This window comes from Branchiostoma lanceolatum, chromosome 16 (assembly GCF_035083965.1).
Source record: "Branchiostoma lanceolatum isolate klBraLanc5 chromosome 16, klBraLanc5.hap2, whole genome shotgun sequence".
Taxonomy (NCBI): domain Eukaryota; kingdom Metazoa; phylum Chordata; class Leptocardii; order Amphioxiformes; family Branchiostomatidae; genus Branchiostoma; species Branchiostoma lanceolatum.
The window spans coordinates 14,062,948-14,086,065 of record NC_089737.1 but is presented as its reverse complement, the minus strand read 5'-3'; the positions used below and the strand labels follow the sequence as shown (position 1 = coordinate 14,086,065).

Below are 23,118 nucleotides of genomic sequence, written 5' to 3'. Positions count from 1 at the left end.
AGAACATGCTACTGTTCAGGTTTAGCATTCAGTGTCGGTGGGGCGTCCTCATGGCTTTTCAATGTTGCCTCTTGATACACAGTGACACATTTTGTCACCTTATTTTCACCATAGGCTGATGCGCGGAAGGCAGGTTCAGTGCAGAATGTGGAGGCTGATCTGGTAAGAGATTTGATTTTTTAAATTTTGATCTTTGTGACATCTATATTTGTGCTTGTTCTATCCCCCTATTCAACCTAATAGTTTTAGCCACAATGTCACAAAGGAGACAGTAAACTTGAAGGGGCCAGTTGTACTTGAGGTTTTGACTTTTGTGAGATAACATTCTTTTTTTGTCTGTCCGGACCCCTTATAGACATTTGGAATTGTTGTATTTTGTGTTTGTTGTGATTTTCCTTGTGCTTTGCTTATAGATTTCATTTTTGAATTTTTGTTGTTTTGTGTCCCCCATAGGCTGCAGTGGAAGCAAAAGATCGCGTCCAGGTCAGGGATAATAAATTTTTGCAAGAATAAAAATAAAGATTCCTTGTGCCTGTCCTGTCTGTCTCCTCAATAGTTCAAGTTTTCACACCATTGTAGAGTGTACAGTGTATACTACATGTCTACTTAACATTTCCTTGAAGTTCTTGATTTAAATATGCTATTTTCTTGTTTGTTATCACAATAGGCTCTGGTGGAGAATAGAAGAATGGTGAGGGAGATGGAAAACTTTTTTAACGAGTATATATTGTGTGTATTTGCCTGTTATACAAAATGTATAATGTTACTTTGTTGCAGAAGTAAAGATATGAAAGCTGGTCTGAAAATTGACACAAACTTTTCATGCTTGATAATGCTCTTTTATGTTCACTCAAGGATGAGCTTATGGACCAGAAGTTTGAGGAACTCCAAGAGAAGGACAAGGTCAGTGTTTATTCTAATTTTTGTCTAGAAACCTTATATTTCCTTTATTGTACATTCTTGTCAATTAATAATTTGTATTTTTGCCCTCTCATATTTGTTCAATCAATTCATAGAATGCGATGACAGAAATAGTGCTGATTTGATAAAACTCTTACTTCTAAATAGACTTAGTATCTTAAGAATGCCTTCTGTTGGTTTAGAATTTGGTGTCAGTGGCATATCTTTTATAATGCCCTTCCTATATAATTATGTTCTTCCTTTAGCTATAGTTTCATTAGAGAGTAATAATAAGTGTTGATAATGTACATGTATGATAATAGACATCTACATTTCATACTCTACACCCCCCATTTATTGTCACAACAGACTGTGGTCAGGCAGCAGCAGTATCAGAAGGACGAGGTCAGTGGTTATGTACGAGTTAGAAATTACCTTTGTAGCATGAGATGACATATCAAATGTCTTAAAGTTGGTGGCCTGTAACATAACGTTTCCTAGTTGATTAAACACTTTTTTAATATTGATTGCTTTTTCAATGTTATAGCTAAATGTGCCTTAGTCAATACGATGGAAACAATAAACTTTAAGGGGGTCAGTTGTCATTGAGATTTTAACTTTTGATTTGTAAGATACCATACTATAGACCCTGAGAAACAGGATAGATATAATAGGGATCAAGGGTCTGGCTTCCAGGCTATAGACTGTTATAAATTGGTTTGGGTTGTGAAGTTTATAATCATGATTCTTTTTTGTATGCCTGACCCCTTTTCAAACCAACAAATATTCGGGAATGTATTTTGTGCATGCTTGCACGCAACTGTTTTGCCAACTTTTGGTTTAGCATTCAGTGTCGGTGGGGCGTCCTCATGGCTTTTCAATGTTGCCTCTTGATACACAGTGACACATTTTGTCACTTTATTTTCACCATAGGCCGCTGCGCGGGCAGCTTCAATGAAGAAAGTCGAGGCTGAGGCTGATCTGGTAAGTGATTTGATTACATGTATTTTAATTTTGATCTTTGTGACATCTATATTTGTGCTTGTTCAGTGTTACCCTATTCACACTCTGATAGTTATCCAGGAGCGTAATACCATTCTTTGTTTATTTGAGAAAAAAAGTTGTAAGAAAAAATCTTTACACAGATTAACAGGTTCATTTTTTTGCTGGAATTCTGGAAAAAAATCCACCACAATTCATTTGTGGTTAGATAGTATGTCTTCTCTAAGACTAAGTGTTTGTCATGTAAAACATAAAATTTGCTTTGTTTTTATTAGACAGATTATATTCATATGCTTTTACAGAGAGGAGTCCTTTAATTTTGTACATGCAGGAAATTCTGTTTTTACCTCTGAGTCAGCTAATATGTTTGTAGCAGAAGATCTGAAAGGTGTAAACTTGATTAACTTTGCGGCTTAATAAATATGTTGCTCGTTCATGTTCACCATAGGCTAAGACATTCAAGATGAGGGAGGATGTCAAGAAGGTCAGTTTTTATTTTGTTTATCTATAAATCTTAAGGGTAGTCCCTTCAGTTAACTGAGTAACTGATTTCCAAGGGAGCCCTTTAATACAAATCATTTGAAATTTTGATCTGTCCTTTCTTGTGAGATCATTACATTTTTGCCCTTTCATATCTATTCCATCAATTCAGAGAATATGATGATAGAAACACTGTGCTAATTCAATACTATGTAGTAAAAACCCTTTGCTCGTATGTTAAGAGTGCCCTTCCATCGGTTTAGCATTTGGTGTCAGTGGCACGGATGATCTTCTTGGCCTTTCCAATGTTCTTCCTTTATCATATAATATATGTTTTATTGTTTTATGTTCACCATGGGTTGAGTAGGCTATGAAGAAGAAGGAAGTAGATTTAGAGCTGGTGAGTGATACTGTGATTTTGATCTTTGATGGAGATCATATCCATTTGTGTGTCACACCTAAAATAGTTATTCGGAAGTGGAATTCTATCGGAGTAATCCTTCTTATCTATTAATAAATAGAATGTTTTAAGAAGATACAGTAACAATAGTCAATAGAACTTGTGACCGATTGAATCAGTTTTCTGCCAGGTTCCAGTTGCAGTAAAAGTCTGATTCATTAGACTTACACACACGTGTCCTGGGTAATCAAAAGTTTTCTTGTTTTATATTCAATATAGAGGGCAAAGAAAGAGCAGTTTTCTGTTATCTAAATTTTAATATATTTGGGCAGAGTGAGTCACTTTTTTCCAGGAAGGACAGACTGTTTTAATCTTTCTGAAACTGAAATGTTTGAAATTGATGCTGGAGGAACACAAAATATAAATTAAATGTTTTCTGCTTGATTGACACCATTGTTGCTGTTTTTTAATCTTCCATAGGCTGAGAAGTACAACAAGGCAAAGGAAGTCAAGGAAGACCTTGTAAGATAATGATTATTTTTGTCTGTGATGACTCCCCTCTGAAATTGATAGATATTTGGGAGTCAGAGTATTTTGTGTTTGTTGTGATTTTCCCAGCTTACACCTTTCAATTTTTGTTTATTAATTGTGCCCACCAAAGAGGAAAGTCATGCAGGAGATGCGCAGGGAATTGGATGAGCAGGTCAAGGTCAGTGATTATCAGAGTTGGTGTTTTGTTTGTTGCGCATAACCGGTATGATGCCTTTAGGCATAGCACATCCAGTTGTGTACAAAAAAGTACGTCAGCTGCGTAAGACCAGACTTTAAGGTTTGATCCACTCACACTGGGATAGACCCCTAAGCTATACTATCACAAAAGTATGACATTCCCACTTGACTTTATAAGACTACTTATAACATGTCACCGGAAAGCTTCAAACTCTATTCAATGTCAAAGTCATGTTAACTTTATGCTCAACACAGAAGGCTGGGGATAAGGAGTTGTCGAGTTTGGCAGATTTGAACTGACTTTTGCAGGATGACATTTGCTTGTGTCTGTTTTTTCCCCTCCTCAAAATAGTTATTTGGATCTAGAGTGTTCATGCTGTACACATCTGATACTAGACATTTATTTTTACATTTTGATTATACACCTAAATGTTTACTCTTTATCAACTCTCAATTTAGTATGAAGAAAGATCAAGAATGTGCTGTTTTGGTTTAGCATTCAGTGTTGGTGTGGGGCATCCTTATGGCCCTTTCAATGTTCCCCCGGATTATATATATATATACAGTCACATGTTTTGTTGCTATGTTTTCACAATAGTTTGCTGCAGAGAACGCAGCTTTGATGAAGAGGGTGGAAGCTCTGGTAAGTGATTACCAGATTTTGATTTTTCTAAGTCGTAATAGATGTTTGTGCTTGTTTGATCAGTTCTCCTAATATTCAAACTATGATAGTTAGCCAGGGGTGTAATTGTGCCTTTCTTTGATCATTTAAACAAAAAAGTTCTATCATTGTTGAAGTCAGTGATTATGAGATTTGGTATTGATTTCTGCAAGACAAGATTTGCGTGTGTCTGTCCTGACCCCTCCTCAAACTGATAGTCTAACCGTTACATTAATTTTATATGTTGCATTGATAAAGTACATGTCTGATACTTATGAGGCATTCACTTTTTGATTTTCCACCACTTCTTCTTTTGTTATCCCAATAGGATCTCAGGTGAAGAGGCAACTTAAGTCAGAAGATGAGGTCAGTAATTTTAGTTTGGCATTCTGACTGTGCATCTGTTTACAGGACTCTTTTTGCAGGTTTAAATCTACTAGGTAGCTTGTTTGGGCCACATGCACTGCTGATTATTTTGATACATCTAACTAACGTTGATTTGTCCTGTAAACTCTGTGTTTATTGCCACAATAGGCTGCTACGGTGACACAGTTTTACGATCTTCTGACAAAGCCCATGACTAACAGGGAAAAGATGACACAGGTACATTTTGGCTTCTTTCATTGACAACACCATGACAAATTGGACTATAATGATTATTACTCCACAAAGTAGGCTATAATTCGATGAATCAAAGGTGTATTGATTCAGACCATGTTTTTTTGGGGGGTGCACACAACCCTATTTCATTATTCTGCAGACGTTTCAGCGACTAGTCTGTTGTCTTCATCAGTGTGCATAATGAACAGTTTCTATCGGTGAAAAGTAAACTTGTTGAGGTCAATGCAAATTAAACTTTTGACCTATCGAGGCACAATAATTCCACAAGGAGATGATCTTGAACATGACACATTACTTACCTAACAGAAGAATAAAATAGGGTTGTGTACCAAAAAAAACTGTGTTCAATTTATTTGCCTAGCTGAAGTTCCTATTTGCAGTTCAATGTTGTATGTTATTCACAGATCATGTTCGAGACCTTCAACATGCCAGCCATGTATGTGGCCATCCAAGCCGTGCTGTCCCTGTACGCCTCCGGCCGTACCACCGGGTTCGTGATGGACTATGGAGATGGAGTGACCTGCAATATGCCAGACTTCGCAAGCAAGGCGTACAACCTGCCTCGTGACATCGAGCGTCTGGAATGGGTCAAGGGGGAGCTGACAAACTGCCTGAAGAAGATCCTGACTGAGCGTGGTTACTCCTTCACTACAGGTGTGTATATGATGTTATGAAAAGGGCAATTGCTTTGATTTAAAAAAAAATTGCAATCATATATAATAATGGCTTTGATTTCTTTAAGCAGTGTAATGTGTGATACTACATTATTTTACACCATTATTAAGAAGCAAAGGAAGACTGGATTGACTGAAGGAGGCCAATTATTATTAAGTGCTAAGAAGTTAAAAGAAGCCAAAGTCACATAATTATTAGAATTGTCATAATGACTGTATAATAATTATGATATATAATGCATTTGTAAACTGTGACGTTTTCTGTTGTGACCTGTACTAATCTCAGTGGATGCTCTATCTTGTATCTCACACAAAGTGGCAGCTGAGAAGAAACATCGCAGTGACCCCTCCTCTCGCTATTTCACCGATGGCCAAGTGGTATGTTTCTTTCCCATATCTAATGATGTGTTCTCTTTTTCTAAATATTCCACTCCATATCATTGGTATGGCAGCAAAATGTGTTTTTCCTGAGAACGATGTTTCCTCTTCTTATAATCCTCAGCCGTTTGGTCAAATCAATTCAACTCTGTCATTTTCTAGCCAAATGACATAAAATTTGGCATGGAGGTCGAGCAAAGAAATACCACAAAATTATGTTAAACTTTATATTTAATAGAAAACAAATAAAGAAAACAATGCCAATATAGGTGCTTGGAGGAAAATTCAAGGTCTCAAAAAAATACCCCCATGGGGCCGGGTTTTTTTTTGCTCGACCCCCATGCCTGCAGGCCTATATTAATTTTATTATTATAATTATCCTCCATAGGTCTTTGAATTATCTTATTTGGGGTTTTAGGAAATTTTCAGACCAAAAATGTATATTTTGTTACTTATGCATGGTACTTTGAACCAAACAACCTGCAAAATTGGTATGAGGGTGCGTTGGACCCATTACCCAAAGGATCCATTCACATTTTTTTAAAGTACACCACTTAGTTTCACAGTCAAAAAACAATCTTCAAGACACTGACACAGTCAGTCCTGAAGCCAATTGTTACAATGTAGAGGGAGGCATCTGATCTCTAACTCTACTCTGCTCCCTAGATTTGATCTCGGAACTTACACAGACATGCACAAAAAAAAGTATGAATATATTAATAGCAACATCAATGCTGTTGATTTCAGCACTGCCTGGCAAAACTTTTAAAACACATCTCATATTTTCATCCATTGAAAAATAACAGATTTTATGATCACACTTTTAGGCTATTTATGGACTGGTCCAGGTGGCCTAACTACAATGTTCATGGTAACGGGGTGTACTGAAAAAAGGTAAGGTGTCGTTCAGTGTAATATAAACAGTTGCTGCCATGCCGCGTGCCTGCGAAGCTGGTGTGTTAAGCCGAATGGTGGTAATATATTGGCTAATATATAGAATACAGATACATTTTAAAACATAACTCAATTGAACAATGATCGCTGCTGATTGCTGTTTAACTGCTTTTACATGTTGATCAGATGGAGTGTGTTGTAAAGCTGGTTTTCTGCAGATTTACTGATGATGCCATGGAACTAGATTTCATGTACATGTAAATTAGAATACCAAGAAACTCCTTGCACTGTTTTGTCATTATGATCATGTTTGGGCCTGTTCAATTTAGATCTATAGTGAGTTCCCCAGTAATATGGTCACATTCATATCTCTAACATAATTATCATGCACTTGTTTTCACAGATGCACTCCGAGGCCACCATCCCAAACGCCAAAGTGCTAACACTGCGTCACGTGACAAGCAGCATCAACCAATCATCACCCAGCACAATCACGAACATTTTAGACAGTAAATTCTGGTCGTAAAACTTCAATCAAGTGATAACCACAAAATTGAATTAATTTACAGTATTCTTGCCGTCAGACATACATCTATATCAATGTACAACGTATAACTACAATGTGTAACTTCTTATCCTGCACTGTTTTTTCTCTGTTTATGGATGTTGTTTGAATAACGTGCAATCGCAGTTAATAAAGTGATGATGAGTGGCGAAAACATATGACTTGTGTTGGCTAACTTTTTTATAGACTTGATAGACCTTTAAGTTAACATGTCTAAGACATGGGAGCACAATGCAGTATTCAGGAGCAGATAACTTGAAAAACGTAAGGTAAAAACTTAGTTAATATCTTTTAGGCAATAGTGGCAGTAGGTTGTTAAACACTGTGTCAAGGGCGTGGTATTGAAAGGCAGAGCCCATCCCTCTCCTTCCACTTCCCAAACTGAAGTCAGGTACCCATTTTTACACCAGGGTGGAGTAAGGAAAGTCGTGTAAAAAGTGCCTTTCCCAAGGACACGTCTAGCCAGGACTGCCAGGAATCAAACCCATAAGCTCTTAATTTTGTGTCAGCTATATTAGCTATGAGCTGAGGGATAAAGTATTGCGGACATCCGTACTTCAGGATGAAAAGTCTACGCTCTAATTTTTTAAAAAATGAGCCACACCTACGGTACACAACCTCCTGAATTGGCTAAGACAGATTATGTAAGATCCGTTCTTTTTGTCTCCTATAAACTTGGAAGTAACAACCCCCTTCCCTTTGGCTGCAAGTCCCACCAACCGCTACAAGTACAAATCAATATGATAGCATTAAATGCTTACTATAGGCTCATCCTTAATTGTGTATACAAAGGGAACAAGCAATGGCAAGTTATTGAATAGTTATGAATTTTTACTTTCAAATTGATACTCACAGCCATCATCATAGTGGAGGAAACAGTTGTTGTCGGGTCAGCGGGGACCAGGGTGACTGTTCTGTTCCACTCCGCGACTGCACTGTTCCGCACACGTAAGGTGTAGTTCGTGATGACTCCGTTGGGCTCTGAAGGGGGTTGCCAGGACACTTGAAGTGTAGTTGAACTTGTGGCTAACAGTGTGAGATTTGACACTGGTCCAGGAGCTAGAATACAGTAAAGATATCCAAAATAAGTGATTGTGCCAATTTTCTGTAAACTAAGTGTCAACTTATGCATTGAGCAAATCGTGCCCCTTCTCCGCAAATTCATGGCGCTGCAAATGACCAATGTACATGTATCACTGACAGTAAACTATGCAGTTTTTGTATACAGCATTGTTTCAACAGCTACAAAATTTAATTCAAAACACAAATCAAAACATCTCTTTTACTGTTTCAAAACAGTTTGCCCTTACAGTTGAATCTATGATACCGATAGTAATATTGTACAGGTTTTATGTGCTATAGTAAAGGGCTTACCAACAAGGTATTGTGTGACTTAAGCATTCAGGTTATTTCAACTTGAGATTATCCCTAGCTTCTAAACTTATGGAGTGATCGAAAGCTAGTTAGTACAACGTATTGCTAAGAGCTTTATTATGTGTACAGAAATAGCTACAGTTTGACTTACGCTCCTCCGTGGTCCTGATAGGTCCATACACCCTGCCCTCACTCTCCTTGTCCCCACTCACAGTGTACACAGTAAAGGTGTACAGGGTACCCGGGGTCAGGTCAACTAGGGTCACATTCAGACTGGTGGACTTCACCATGTCTTCTCCACTGTAGAGTATTGATCAAATCAATCAATCAATCAATCAATCATTGATATTGTACAGTAACGTTACATGTAATAGGTGCAATGTATGGTAATTTACTGAACTGTTCTGAACAAAATGTTGAAGACCTTAAGTATGCTATTTGGTAAACTAGGAAAAAAGCTACATTCTTGGTATTAAACTAAACAATTATATAATGACAACAATATATACCAGTACATAGGAAATACTACCTACACCAAACGTCATTTCATGCAAGATAAGAATTGTTTGGCACTCTATAAAGGGAATAAGTATCAAAAATATGATTTCTATACAACAAGCTACACCATGTTTTAAAGCCTCTCTGAGAATTAAAAAAAAATTATATTAACAGGGACTACAACAGAAAGTTACATTTACTATATACAAAATGTACTGTATCTTATGGACATTCATTGCAGTTAGTAGTTAATGTTGTTAACAGAACTGATGTTACCTGTCAGATGTGACTTTCACAATGAAGTGTGAGTAGACCCCCTCAGGAGGCTGCCATTCCAGGCTAACATTCCTAGAGCCATTGGTCAGGACTGTGATGCCTTCCACTGGGGCAGGGTCTGTAGGGTAGAAATGAGATTAAAATCACCACACATGTCAATAGATCTTTAAAACATCAATCAATCAATCAATCAATCAAATATATTTATTACAGGTCAACTTTACGGTTGAATCAATGACATTTGATATCAATTTTCATGTCATTTCTAAGATTCATTTTAAAATCATTTTGATTTTCTCTGACACTACAGTACAGTTATTGTAGTAAGAAACCCGTTTTGAAAATGTTGTGAAAAAAGGCAAATGTTTAGATGAATCATGTCCTTGTATTTTGAACCTGGCCAACATGTAGCTTCATATTACAACAAAATTTATATCCCTCCAGATTACAAAATGTGCTGTTCAGCATGGTTTGCAAATGTGAAAGTAGCATCTTACCTATGAACTGTAAGATCTCAGTGGGCTGGCTGTACTTGGGTCCACTCACGGTGATGATGCTGAAGTTGTACATCTGTCCTCTCGTCAGTCCATCATACTGGTACCTGATACAATGCCAATACTGTAAGTCTTGTTTCTTTCACTGTAACTTTATGTTCACTGTTTTCACTGTCACCTAGCTCTGTACTGTGAACTTACCATCACCGTGAAAAAACTGTTGTAATTATTCATGATTCCTTCACACATTCGTTCCGTGAAATTTTCCTTACACCGTGAAATTTTGCTACCATGAAGATAAAGTGAATAACAGTATGTTAAAATGGTACAAAATGGGCATTTTGAATGTACAGATAAACAACTTATTTGGTCTGAGTGTATATTATGATTTCTCAAAAGACCAGAAACAAAAAATACAGTCTATTGGATGTCATTCAGCACCATGGACAAATACACCTGGGAAGGAAGCAGCATACTGGTATCTGGCAAGATTTGTGTAAAAAAATGCTAGAATTATCAACAACAAACAGCTAATTTGGTCTGTAAATGATCATGATTGCTGGGAGACCAGAAACAGACAAAACAGTCCATTGGAAGTGATTCAGCACCATGGACAAACACACCTGGGGAGGAAACATCACCTTTAGAGCATTTTCATTAGTAAACATCAACTATTTGGAATGGCTAAAACTAGCTCTTGACCATCAACCTACCTTCCGACCATAATAACAGTTCTTGTATGTTAGGCCATGTTGATTTGATTATATGGATGACATTCATGCATGCATCAATTTTCATCATATATCATTGGTCGACCCCCGGGGGGGACGGGGCAAGTCCATGCACTACTTCCGACCACTCGATCCAGTCTATCTGCCAAATTCTACAACTGTACATTAGGATCCGTTTTTCGAATTCTTATTGTCTGCAAAGTTAAAAAAGATGTGAAAGAACAAAAATTAGGAAATATTAACGGTATACTACTACAGTCTATATGTTGCTTAACTTATTCTATTGGCACGCTCGCATCTGTTTTGTGGTCCCCAGAGGATGTCTTCCATATATCAATCAAATCAACATGGCCTTACATAGAATTATTAGGCACAGTAGCTTTTAAATGTAAGTTGTTCATAGTGTTTACCTGTCCTCAGAATCAGGCAGGAAGAGGGGCTGTCCTCGTTCTCCCACACACGAGGAGCAGCTGAGGTTATACCCATCATGCACCCCTTCGGCCTGCTCCCACATCACCACCAGGGAGGTCACGTTCGCAAGGTCGAAGGTCACATTTGTTGGTGGAACTGGGTCTGGAAAAGGATGAAATTTGTCAGATGAGGGATGGGATTATGTACCACTTAGGCTAGTATGCAGCAGGACTGCACATGTATGCAGGCGCCAGGGGGTGTGGTGGAAGGGACCCTCATCTGTCGTAAAACGACGGGAGAACCAAAAAGGCTAGTATGGTAAATATGTCAGCAAGCAGGGAGAAAGTAGATATTTCTGGTATCTACCTGCCTGTTGGTTAACTCTTTGCATACATTGCAGTGAGTCGGAGTCACTTAGTATGGTTTCCTATCATTCATTCACCATCATAATCTGACAATCACAGCCAGTTGACCAAGTACACAGTTACAGCTTTAAGTAAACTTTTATTAACAAGTACTATGACATGTTGCTTCTTTGATATCAAGTAAAGTGATGTCATACACACTTATCTCATCAATAAATAGTCAGCAAACCTGGTGGTGACATATCTACTTCTAGATACCCTCCAGTGATCTATTGATATGTTGTACCTGTTTGCTCCATAACTGATGTGCTTTCTGCACTAAGTTGGCCCCCACTCTGTGCTGCCACAGCAAGGCTGTAGAATGCCCCTGGTGTGAGATCACTTATGGTTACTGTTGTGCCCTCCAGACAGTCATTCCAGTGTAAAGATGTTGTTTTGTCCACACAGTCGGCATGCTGACAGGTGGCAGTGATGAGGAACTCTTCAGCCACGCCCACCACATCCCAGCTGACAGATATGGAGGTTGTGGTGGTCTGGCTGGGCACTGCTGTCAGGTTAGTTGGCACTTCTGGGTCTTATAAAAGAGAAATGAAGAAATCTATATTCAGCACATTTTGTAAGTTTCTTCCCTGCATTGTTAGGGTTTCTGATTTGCATGCAACATTTAGTTAGAGAATTTGTAATCCTGACATTTTGATTACACTTCAACTTTTAGTTACAAATTAAAACAAATCTTTAAATGTTGTCTCTTGATGTTTTTCAACTTGAAGGGCCTGGCATATAGCCAAAAAAGTACAGGCCCAATAAGTCATCAAAAACATGCATTGCTAGCCTGGATTTCAGAATTGACATCAAGCATGCTAATCATATTTCAGAAATTGTAGAACATGATGAGGCAAAGAAATAAGATAGATATTATTGCCACTAAGAACTGTAAGAAGCAATCTTACTTGTTACAACAGCCTGATCCAGTTGTGCAGGAGCCAAATCTTGACCTCCGCTCACAGTAGTAATGCTCAGACTATAGCCCTGTCCCGGGTCAAGTTGTGAGATGCCACATGTGTAACTGCTAAGACTAAAAAATCCAGAACATTCCACATCCGGGAGTCCTGGCATCTGTTTTGAAGTGCATGTGTTTGCAATGCCTCCTACTGTCTGACAGGGCAGAGCAATGTTGAATGCTGTTCCACTGAAGCAATGTTGAGGTTCAAGACTTACTGTGAAGTTGATATTGTCACATGGGCTTTGAGTAAATGTCACTCGAAAACTTGTTGTTGTTACTTGATTATCAATGACCTCAAGTGATGAAGGGGCTTCACATGAACCTATGGATAGCAAAATGAAAAATTCAGCACACATTGTTTCGTTAACAGTGATTGGACATGTAAAACGCAGTCTCTTTGAAAACTTTAAGAAAGATGCATGCACAAGTGATCTACTGCTGAATAGAATTAGAGACAAAGAGTTTGACAATATGTTCATTCAGAATGTTGAATCAGATACAATTTGTAGAACCCACCATTACATTGCTTTTATTTTCCATTTTCCACTGTCCCTCTAATTTTGAAGGCAATGATGTTGGGCAAGTCCATTTTCTCTGACAGGAATGATTGCTTGGCAAATACACGTACAGTACAGTACTATATCTATCATGTTTCAGGTCTGGTGCACTAATAGTTAACAATTATTGACACACTGAAATGTGGCCTGGACAACTGATAGCATTATCTATATAACCCTGATATGTGGGACTAGGTGCTACCATAGGTCAATAAAACCGACCTTGTGCGGTTATTGTTCCTATTGAAAGACAGCACCACAAGGCCAGCCAGACAGCAAACCCCAGAACAGTCATCATCTACAAAAACAAAAGAAACAATGTTTGTAAAACATATTAGATATCACATTATATGGGAGCTAACATTATGAACTAAAACAAAGGTTGCACTTAGTCTAGTTTTTAATGTTAACTAAAAAATTAAATCAAAATGTAATACCTAATTATTCACAGGGCAACCATGTAAGTCACACATACATGTATTAATACTATCCACACCTCTTATAAAAGTGTAGAAACTTGTCAATGATTTGTTTTTGACAAAAGACCTGTTTAATAGAAGTTAGTCATTGTACAGCTTAATCCAGGGTATGTGAACAAAGTCCCTTCAAGTAGCATATTTACTACATTCCTAAAGAAATCAATGGGGACACAGGTTACCCAAAGGTTTAACACTGAAAATATGTTTTTGTGAACTATACTAAGGCTTAAGTCTACAAAAGTGCACTCAAGAGAGTCTTGAAAAGTTGTAATTTCTTAGCACCTCAGTCTGTATATAAAGAACCCAACACATATCAAGAAGAGTGGGGGTGATCTGGTATAATCTAATTGGCTAAAAACAAAAGCCATTATGATAGCATAGCCACATTTTTACTCAAAAAAGCTGATGATGCTTCATTGCAATCAAAGATGATTTGAGAAGAAGAAGCATGATGTGCATATTTGAAGCACTAATGATATACTATTCGGCAGACTAGAACCACTTTTCTCAACTGCTCTATACCTCCTTTGTCCTCAAAACAATAAGTACAGGCTTACCTTGATTCTCTAAAACTGCCACAACTTCAGTGCCCCAACTTTACCTCAAACCCCTTTCAAGGCTTCTGGTTGTCCACTTCTGCAAGAATGAGGAAAAACATGTCAAAGCAGTTGTTTATAGCAGCAAATACTGCATTAAGGAAGGGGAAATTATGGGTGTGGTTGTTATTGTTGAGCGAAAATTCCAAACACAGTTACTGTAGCGCAACTTTCAAAAGATTTCCCGTTATGCAAAACATCTGCCAACTTCTCAAATCTGCATTCTTAACCAATCCTATTACTTCCAATAGTTTGCCACTCCAAAATTTTGAAACAATTTTGCATAAATTCCTATTCTCAGCACAGAACTTTCGTCTCACAGCTAAGTTTAAAGCTCAAAGTTGAACGTAGCGTTCCACTATCCATGCACCTACAAATCAAACCATGGTTTGCAATCATCCACAACGACAAATCCTTTTGCTTACAGTGGTTGACATCTCCCAAAAAGTGATAGATTTTTGCACAATACCTATTCTCGGCACAGGACTTTTGGCTCACAGCTAAGTTTAAACTTAAGGCTGAACAATACATACCTTTCCCCTATCCATGCACCTGCTAGTCCATATGAACCAAACCATAGTTTGCAGTCATCCATCGACTTTTCAAATGTGCATTGACTTAAAGTTTAAAAATCCTCTTACTTCCAATAGTCTGCCACTCCAAAAACTTGATACAATTTTGCACAATACCTATTCTCGGCACAAGACTTTCAGCTCACATCTTAACGGTTAAAACCCCAAGTTGAACATACCTTTCCCCTATCCATGCATGCAACTGCTAGTCCATACATATCAAACTATGGTTTGCAAACATCCATGACTTCTCAAATCTGCATTCTTTAACAACCCATTTGCTTCCAGTTTTCCATTCCAAAAATTTGACAAATTTTGCACAATACCTATTCTCAGCACAGAACTTTCCGCTCACAGCTAAGGTTAAAGATCCAAGTTGAACATACCTTTCCCCTATCCATGCATGCACCTACTAGTCCATTCAAATGGTTGCATTCATCCAGCAACTTCTCAAATCTGCATTCTTTAACAATCTATTTGCTTCCAGTTTTCCATTCAAAAATTTCATACAATTTTGCACAATACCTATTCTTGGCACAGTACTTTCTACTCACATGCAGCTAAGTTTAAAACTCCAAGTTGAACATACCGTTCCCCTATCCATGCACCTGCTAGCCCATTTGAATCAAACCATGGTTTGCAGTCAACTGACAAAAAGTCTCAACCATGACCGAGCCAACAACGCCCAAAGAAATGCAGAACCGTGTAGTCCAGGTTGGAGGATATTTTTTTTCAAAGCCCACTTCCTTGTGGTGCAGGTGTATCATGCACATAACACTCAAGCGGAGTTAATGTTTAACTTTCCATGCCTAACTGCACAATGAACTTTGTGGACAAAATGTCCACATGACAAATTACACACAGTCACATACTTGGCTGGTACCTGTTCTGCTTTGCAAGTATGTTAATCATTTTGTCATTTCTCTGTATGGGTAACAGTCAGGTATTCATTGTAAGTTAACTAAAGATTGTTCTTCAAGCAAAACTAACTATTGAGTAATCTCTTCATTGTACAGTTTAAGACCTTCTCTACGGAGAACTGATCTCAGGAAAGAGACGTACCGGGAGGCCACAGCTGCGTTTCAAAGATGTCTGCAAGAGGGACTTGAAGGCTCTAGATATTAATACGGAGCACTGGGAGGACCTTGCAAGTGACCGTTCCAGGTGGAGATGCACACTGTTCAGACAGCTCAAATCAGGAGAAGTCAGACTGATGCACAGCGCAGAAGAAAAGCGGATCCGCAGAAAAGAGCTTTGCAACAGAACTGAGTCAGCTTACAGATGTGATTTTTGTGGCAGAGACTGCCATTCTCGTATTGGGCTGTTTAGCCATAGTCGATGCTGTAGGGCTGTTGTGAATTAGGATTTTACCATGGTCAATACTGACCGACGGAGGCCATATAGTATAGTACAGTTTAAACTGCCCAACAAGACCACTCATGATAAGGAGACTGATAAAATCCAGTCTACAATCGGACAGGTGGTCACAAGAGATTGAGGATTCTGAAAGCTTGTGTCAATGGGGAAAATTATCATGTAAGGGACCATCAAAAAGGGACACATTAGCCAGGTGGTCTTTATGTATAGGTGGTCACTTGAACAGGTTTAATTGTTGACAATTTATGCAGCCGTTGACTGATAAAAGAGTTTTTACACCAATTTAGGAGGAAGCACTTAATATATAATATTAGATTAAGGCCAGCGACAGCTAAGATTTTAAATGGGCAATATGGCTGTTAATGTGTCTAATATGAACAATCTGTTTTCCAATTTTTAACTGGCAAATATTTGTCCTATAGCTGAATAAACATTACGGTTAGTAACATTAGCTTCTCACTGTAAATGCTGAAATTTTTGTAGTGTTTTTAAGTGCATGATTTTCTATGCAACACTTCCTGCCACAAATTAATTGCTCTGTCTTTCATTGTGTAGTTGCTGCCATTGCTTCAACTGTGATCCTAAAGATATTCACAATTCTTATTGATATTAACCTGAAATTCGATTCTTACTATAATACATATTAAATGAATTTACAGAATATACAGCACCAGGAAAGGCCTGGTATTCTGTAAATCTTGAAACTTTTGCAGTGTTTTTTTTTCTTCAGTGATCTCTCCACAACACATTCATGACACTGGAAATATGCGTTTCCATAAATGTATAATCACTAAAAACTGTATGACAGAATTGTTTCAACTGGAAATTTACAACACAACACGTAAACCTCCTTTTCCTACTACTGAAAGAAAACTCCTAACCCTTCAGTTTACAGTAAATTGACCCAACCAACACTATTGATTGCAAATGTGGGCTCTTCAAAAGGGTATCGATGACACCAAGTCCCATTCAAAAGTGTCATTTTACATTGATTAGGTTGTTAGACTCTTTGGCGGTAACCTCAAAACAGGTTGTTTCAAATGTCTTATAAACTAATTGTCACTGTGCTTCTTTTTTGTGCAAATCAACCTCAATTTGTTTATAACAATTAACCACCTGTACAAATGATCATAACAGATGCATGCTGACTAAGTGTAATTGGATTGATACTTTTCAAGAATCTATTTTGCATTCAACTTAACTTCAATGGGATAGATTTGCCTCTATCTATCTATGTATCTATCGGCCATCGGCCGGGACTAAACAAGTACATACATCACTCCATATTGCCCTGTCCAACATCATTTGTCCTAAGTGTTCATAATTATGCAATCTCAGTGTCTCTGACTAGACTACATTTGCCTCACTACCAACCCACAGTGAATTAAGACTAAATGTATTTTAAGTGAATGTATATCTTCCTAAATTTTTCTTCAAGAAATTAAGCAAATTTGACTAAATACATATTAAAGGCATTAGATAATGATGGTGTAGAACTTACATCTTTAAGGCTCAGGTCAGTGACGCCCTCCCTAACTACTGTTGTGTGCATGCAAGAGTTAGCATTACTTAAAGAACATCTGACTTACATCACAATGGATCATTGTTTACCAAGACAATTTGACTAAAAGTTAAAATATAACCAAATTTCTAATGTACATATTAATTAAAGGCATACAGAATTAATCAACTTAAGACACAGGTCAGTGACCTACATGTAAATACACCTGTCCTGTCCTAATTGTGCAAGAAGAATCAGAATTTAACTTCTTAGGAGCATTTAACCCCTGCTTCTCCTAATGGGTCAGTGAAGTCATGCTTGTCTCGAGCATTGATGTTTCTTACCTAGGGTGAAGAGATGCTGCTACAGTAAGAATTAGCTCAGTGCTTAAATGAGTGGCCCCCTACGCCCTTGCACTGAGCCAGTTCGTTAAAAAAGAATGATAAAATATTGGCTTATATGACTTAATGGGTCACTGTTTCCCAAGACAATTTGACTAAAAGTGAAAATGCTGAATGTAACCGAATTTGTAATGTACATAATTAAAGGCATACAGAATTAACTCAAGACACAGGTCAGTGACCTAAATATATTGCTTAACTGTGTATGCAAGAGTCAGCATTGATTATTAGGAACATTTGGCTACATGTACTTAATGGATCTTTGTTTACCAAGACAATTTGACAAACATTAATCTCAATTTAACTGTTAGTTTCATGCACACCGTGTCTTTTAATCATGAGCACATATTCAATATTTAGATGAAAGACTGCAGCTATTACTAAGAGAACGCAAGCATTTCAACACATGACGCCTTGGAAGAAAGAGAGCAAGACAAAGTTTGCTCTCTACTGACAGAGATTGATCCACATGCTCCAATTTGACCTGCAGTAACGTTTTGGATAAGCAGAATCATCTCTTGTCTATACTGTATTTTCACTACTGTAACAGTAACTACTGTAAATGCAGAAATGTCCGCGATGGTTTCATGTTTGCGGTTTTTGCGGCGACCCTTTGACCGTGAACTTAAAACCACCGCAAACATTTTTATCCAATATTGTAGCAGTATGTGACTATAGCGCTGCCGCAAACTTTTCGCCTTAGCGCAAAATAAAAACCATGCAAACTTAAAATGCATTTACAGTAAATAAAACATTCATCTCATACCTGGGCTGTGATAATGTTTGATACAGGTGTTCAGGACCAGTCCGTATTTTATGGTATCCCACGGGCTTCTATTCGTATCACGCGGGCTTCCATCAAATATTCTTAATGCACTTCAATCTGCTGAGACGTTATTATAGCAGCACCACACGTGTGGCCTGAATATGTCACAGTTGTGCGTACATAAGTCAGCATTATGCAACAAGTGTTTGTCTATGTATCCAATGTTTAATGGACAATTGTTTAACCTATGACAATTTGACCTACATTTTTGTGTTGCTGTTTTATCAAGACTTGTCTTTTATATTTTCAGTTTTTCACATATTTCATGGTTTGAGGAAAGAAACCAGATGAAAGAACACCTTTGACGAACGTAAGGGTGAAATAACAACTTGGAAGAAAAGGACCAAAAAACCAAATAAACAAGTCCATTTGCAGCCGTGTTTACTTTGTTCTCTACTTTGGTCTAGTTACTTAACCTAACCTTTTGTGGGAAGGAAGGACCTTATCTCACAGCGATATTTAGCACCAGTTTTACAAACTTTCGTGCTAGGTTTGGGTAAAAATAACTTCAAGTTGATAAAGGGACACTTTGTGAGTTGATAGTTTGAAAGGCTTGGGCATTATTGACCATAACAGAAAATTATTGCAATTGTCAAAGACATATAAACAAAGTTAATTAAGGAAATTTCTTTTTTTGCCTCTCCTTTTTAAATGCAAGATGCTCTCTATACCCTTGGATTCATGATAAACTAAATAATAAAGAATCACAATTTGACTGTATATCATACATGACAAAGTCAAACTTTAAGATTTGGCAATTTTGAAAACAAATTTTAGTGTTGAAAAGCACAATGGAGCAAGACACAAACAACTGTGAGTGAGAAAAGTGGAAATTCCTAAGAATCATTTCAGAAATTGTTTACAGTTCATCGCCAGGTGAAAACAAGTGAAAATCTCTCAGGAAGCCATAAATTATCCTCCATAGACTTTACTCAGCTTTTACTGTGTCACACGGCACCACATCAAACAACCACAAGTCCACATCAAAGACTTCTTCAAAAACCACTTAGTGGCTCAAGAGTGGCTCAGCTGAATCAAGGAATTGTATACGTGGTGAAAAGTTACGTTCAACCGGAGAGAAAATTCTCATTATTGCATAGTCTACAGTATGCTTCTCTCCCACCATACTATTGTTTAGCTGCTACAAGTTTTCAGTAAAGCATTAGAAACGTGTGTGTACATGAACAAGACAAAGCCATGTACTTGAAAGGGCAGAAAATGGCGAGTTCACAGCTAAACACGTACCCTACAGTCAAACCTGCCCAAGAAGACCACTCAGGGGACCGATAAAGTCTGGTCTATGTGGACAGATGGTCCTATACTTTATAGACAGGATTCTTCTTGCTTGGGTCAATGGGAAAAACTTACATATAATCTAAGGAACCACTAACAAGTGGCCACATTGGCCTTATGCAGAGGTGGACACTTGTACAGACTTGACGGTACTTGCAAGCACAATGTCGTACAGCACAACACAAACCAAGCTGTGTAAATTATAATGCACAAGAAGAAAAGAACTGTGAACTGATTAGCTTTACAGTGAGCAAAATGGTGACGGGAACTTGATATGTCAGCATCTAACCGTAACAGACATTTCAAAAGCAAAATGGTCTCGCCATTGACAAAATAAACAGGCGTTATGACTATGGTGCAAAGGTACAATGATGTATATATAGTAGCAGGTGGTAAAGTTCACCACAAATTCGCCAAATAACAGCTACTCAAGCAACTGGATATGATTTTGGAAACGGTCAGACGTTTTCTGTAAGGCCTAGAAATTTCCAAGATCATATCCAGTTGCTTTAATGAGTAACTGTTATTTGGCGTATCTAATTACCTGGATGTCTGACCTTCATCAACGTTCACAACAAATAGCCTAAAAGTTTAAAGGAAAAGTTGCAACGTCTTACCTGAGAGCGTAGCGACTTGACCACACCCCACCCCTCGGTGCGTTACTTCTGCTCTCATGCTGAAAGCAAAACAGGGTAATCAAATAAGGACTGTACAGGTATGCACATTCATGGGGGTCACCTGACACCCCCCCTATTCACCCCGCATGGATTCACTTCCAATGGGCTAAGAAAAGCATTAGGGTTGGAGCATACCATTGCAAGTTTGATAGGGGTGTTCTAAAATTATATAGTCAAAACGTCCAAAGAAGACCACATGGGTCCAATAAAATCTGGTCTATGTGAACAAGTGGTCACTCACTATGGACAGGATTCTTTATGCTTGTGTCAATAATATGTTAGGGACCACCGCAAAGTTTTAACATTGGCCAAGTGCATGGCCAAGCACAAGGACAGGTGGTCACTTGTAGAGATTTTTACAATAGACTGATCCAATAGGACAATTATTATTGCAGAAGACTTAATTCATGCAGAAGACTTCAGTTAATTCAATGTTCCTTCAATTCAAAGAACAGATTCCAAAAGAAACTACATGTAGATATCTCAAAAGGGTCACAACAAAGTAGTTGACTGAATTTCTTTAGTACATGGGTCACTGCTAGATGCACCTTGAATGTGTTTTCACAGCAAAGTAATGGCTTGCAAAAATACACATTATCACTCAGTCAACTAGAACAGCATTTCCGAGGAGTGTGCAAATCTTATCTGAAAATGCCTAATGGACTGCTAAATAAATATGTGAGGAGGGATATAATGTATGTCAGAGATATGCTTTCAGGAAGGAGTGTCATTATAGTGCAGTTGTCATGCCAGTGGTTGGTTGGTTTGTTGGTTTGTTGGTTGTTTGGATGTTTTTTGGTTGGTTGGTTGGTTGGTTGGTTGGTTGGTTGGTTGGTTGGTTGGATGGATGTTTTTTGGTTGGTTGGTAGATTGGCTGGTTGGCTGGCTGGTCGGTTGTTTGGATGTTTTTTGGTTGGTTGGTCGGTTGGTTGATTGGTTGGTTAGTTGGTTGGTTGGTTAGTTGGTTGGTTGGTTGACAATTTTTGGCTTGCTAATAAACTTTTTTTCACTCGAAGGGTTGTTTCAAACCTGTTTTTCAATACATTGAAGCTGATGCAACATGCCAGATGACCATACCAACAAAATAGACCATGTTATTCACATTGCTGTATTTACAGACAATACACAAAATAGGTACTTCACACACCTGTGCAGATGTGGAGGAACCTCGGGAATGCGGCAGACTGTTTTGCCTTCAACAAGCCATAAATTCCTTCAGCCCAGCAATACCTGAAACAACTGCAAGCTTTTCATGAACCTTATCGGTAGAATGTTGACTTGAAATATGGACTTTTAGTTCATAATGCCCTGACCTCAGAGAGTAAAAGGATGAATGACAAACAATTTGGTTATTTTAGACTTCACTTACTGGATGATATATTTCACAATAGATAAACCAGGACAGAATAGTTTACAAGTATCAAATTGAATGATACTATGGTTAGTTTGTCAATATATGTGCCCAGGGTGTTAACGCTCTTGTACGATCTTGTGACATGAATTCATTTGCTGGAGCAATACCTGAAACAACTGCAAACTTTATGGACCTTATCAGTGATATGTTGACCTCAAATATAGGCTTTTGTTTGATTTTGCTCACCCTGATAATAAGAGAACAATAAATGGAAATTTAATTACCTAGTATCAGTATCAAAATCTAAAGCTTCACTTAGAGATTTCACATCAGATATACATGACTAGTTACTAATCAAAAGCATAAAGAACAGCATAGAAACCAGCTGCTGTTATTTAGTTTTAAAAGTAACATAATACACTCAGCACAAAAAGTTTGGAAACTTAACTTTGGTCAATCATATCTCCGTTGTTTCTTGATCAATTTCAATGATTTATGCATGTATCATTGAAAAGCTTGAATGTGTGATTTTCTTTCCCATGATACCAAACTTATTTTGATTGTAAATTAATGGAATGAGCACCAGACCTGCTTATGCGAGCGGGTCACATAAAAAAAGGGCCCAGATTACTGCTATGAATGATGTGTATATATTCTATATCGTAATTGAATATGATATATTACAGTTGATTTATTGTGTCATATTATAAAAAGTACTAAAATAGCGGCACAATGTCAATATATACTCAGGGCGGTGACGCACTTGTAACTTCTTGTGATATGAAGTGCAAACTTATAATCATGCACTTGCAGCTGGCGGTTTCTTCCGCAATTCGGGTTGTAAAAAGTTAACCTCAGTTTACATTGTACTATGTGCATGAGACATAAATTCTTTCATTTCAGCAACACCTGAAATTAAGACAGACTTTATGAACATTATCAGTAAAGATATTGTCCTGAAATGTTAAATTTTGTTTGATTTTGTTGACCTTGATGATAATAGGATGATAAAATTGAAAGTTGCCTAGT

The 23,118-nt window shown here is 37.7% G+C and overlaps 1 protein-coding gene and 2 long non-coding RNA genes across 3 annotated transcripts in view; 2 read left to right on the top strand and 1 right to left on the bottom strand.

The window, feature by feature from the left end:
* The window catches only part of LOC136421496 (receptor-type tyrosine-protein phosphatase H-like), a 45,605-nt gene extending 24,872 nt beyond the window's left edge, over positions 1–20,733 (bottom strand). Inside the window, exons 1-7 of the mRNA XM_066408824.1 lie at positions 20,676–20,733; positions 11,740–12,027; positions 11,088–11,250; positions 9,950–10,053; positions 9,453–9,570; positions 8,830–8,978; positions 8,158–8,363 (exon numbers count right to left, since the gene is read on the bottom strand). Of these exons, the coding sequence (XP_066264921.1) occupies positions 8,158–8,363; positions 8,830–8,978; positions 9,453–9,570; positions 9,950–10,053; positions 11,088–11,250; positions 11,740–12,027; positions 20,676–20,733 (1,086 nt within the window). The remainder of the gene's footprint in view (positions 1–8,157; positions 8,364–8,829; positions 8,979–9,452; positions 9,571–9,949; positions 10,054–11,087; positions 11,251–11,739; positions 12,028–20,675) is intronic.
* On the top strand, positions 10–2,783 carry LOC136421341 (uncharacterized). Its single transcript, XR_010753436.1, has 8 exons — positions 10–162; positions 454–483; positions 668–691; positions 856–903; positions 1,270–1,305; positions 1,834–1,884; positions 2,351–2,386; positions 2,750–2,783. It is a non-coding gene; the product is annotated as an uncharacterized lncRNA (long non-coding RNA).
* LOC136422291 (uncharacterized) lies at positions 6,672–7,460 on the top strand. The gene is made up of 2 exons (XR_010753594.1): positions 6,672–6,739; positions 7,143–7,460. It is a non-coding gene; the product is annotated as an uncharacterized lncRNA (long non-coding RNA).
* Positions 20,734–23,118: the final 2,385 nt, after the last annotated feature.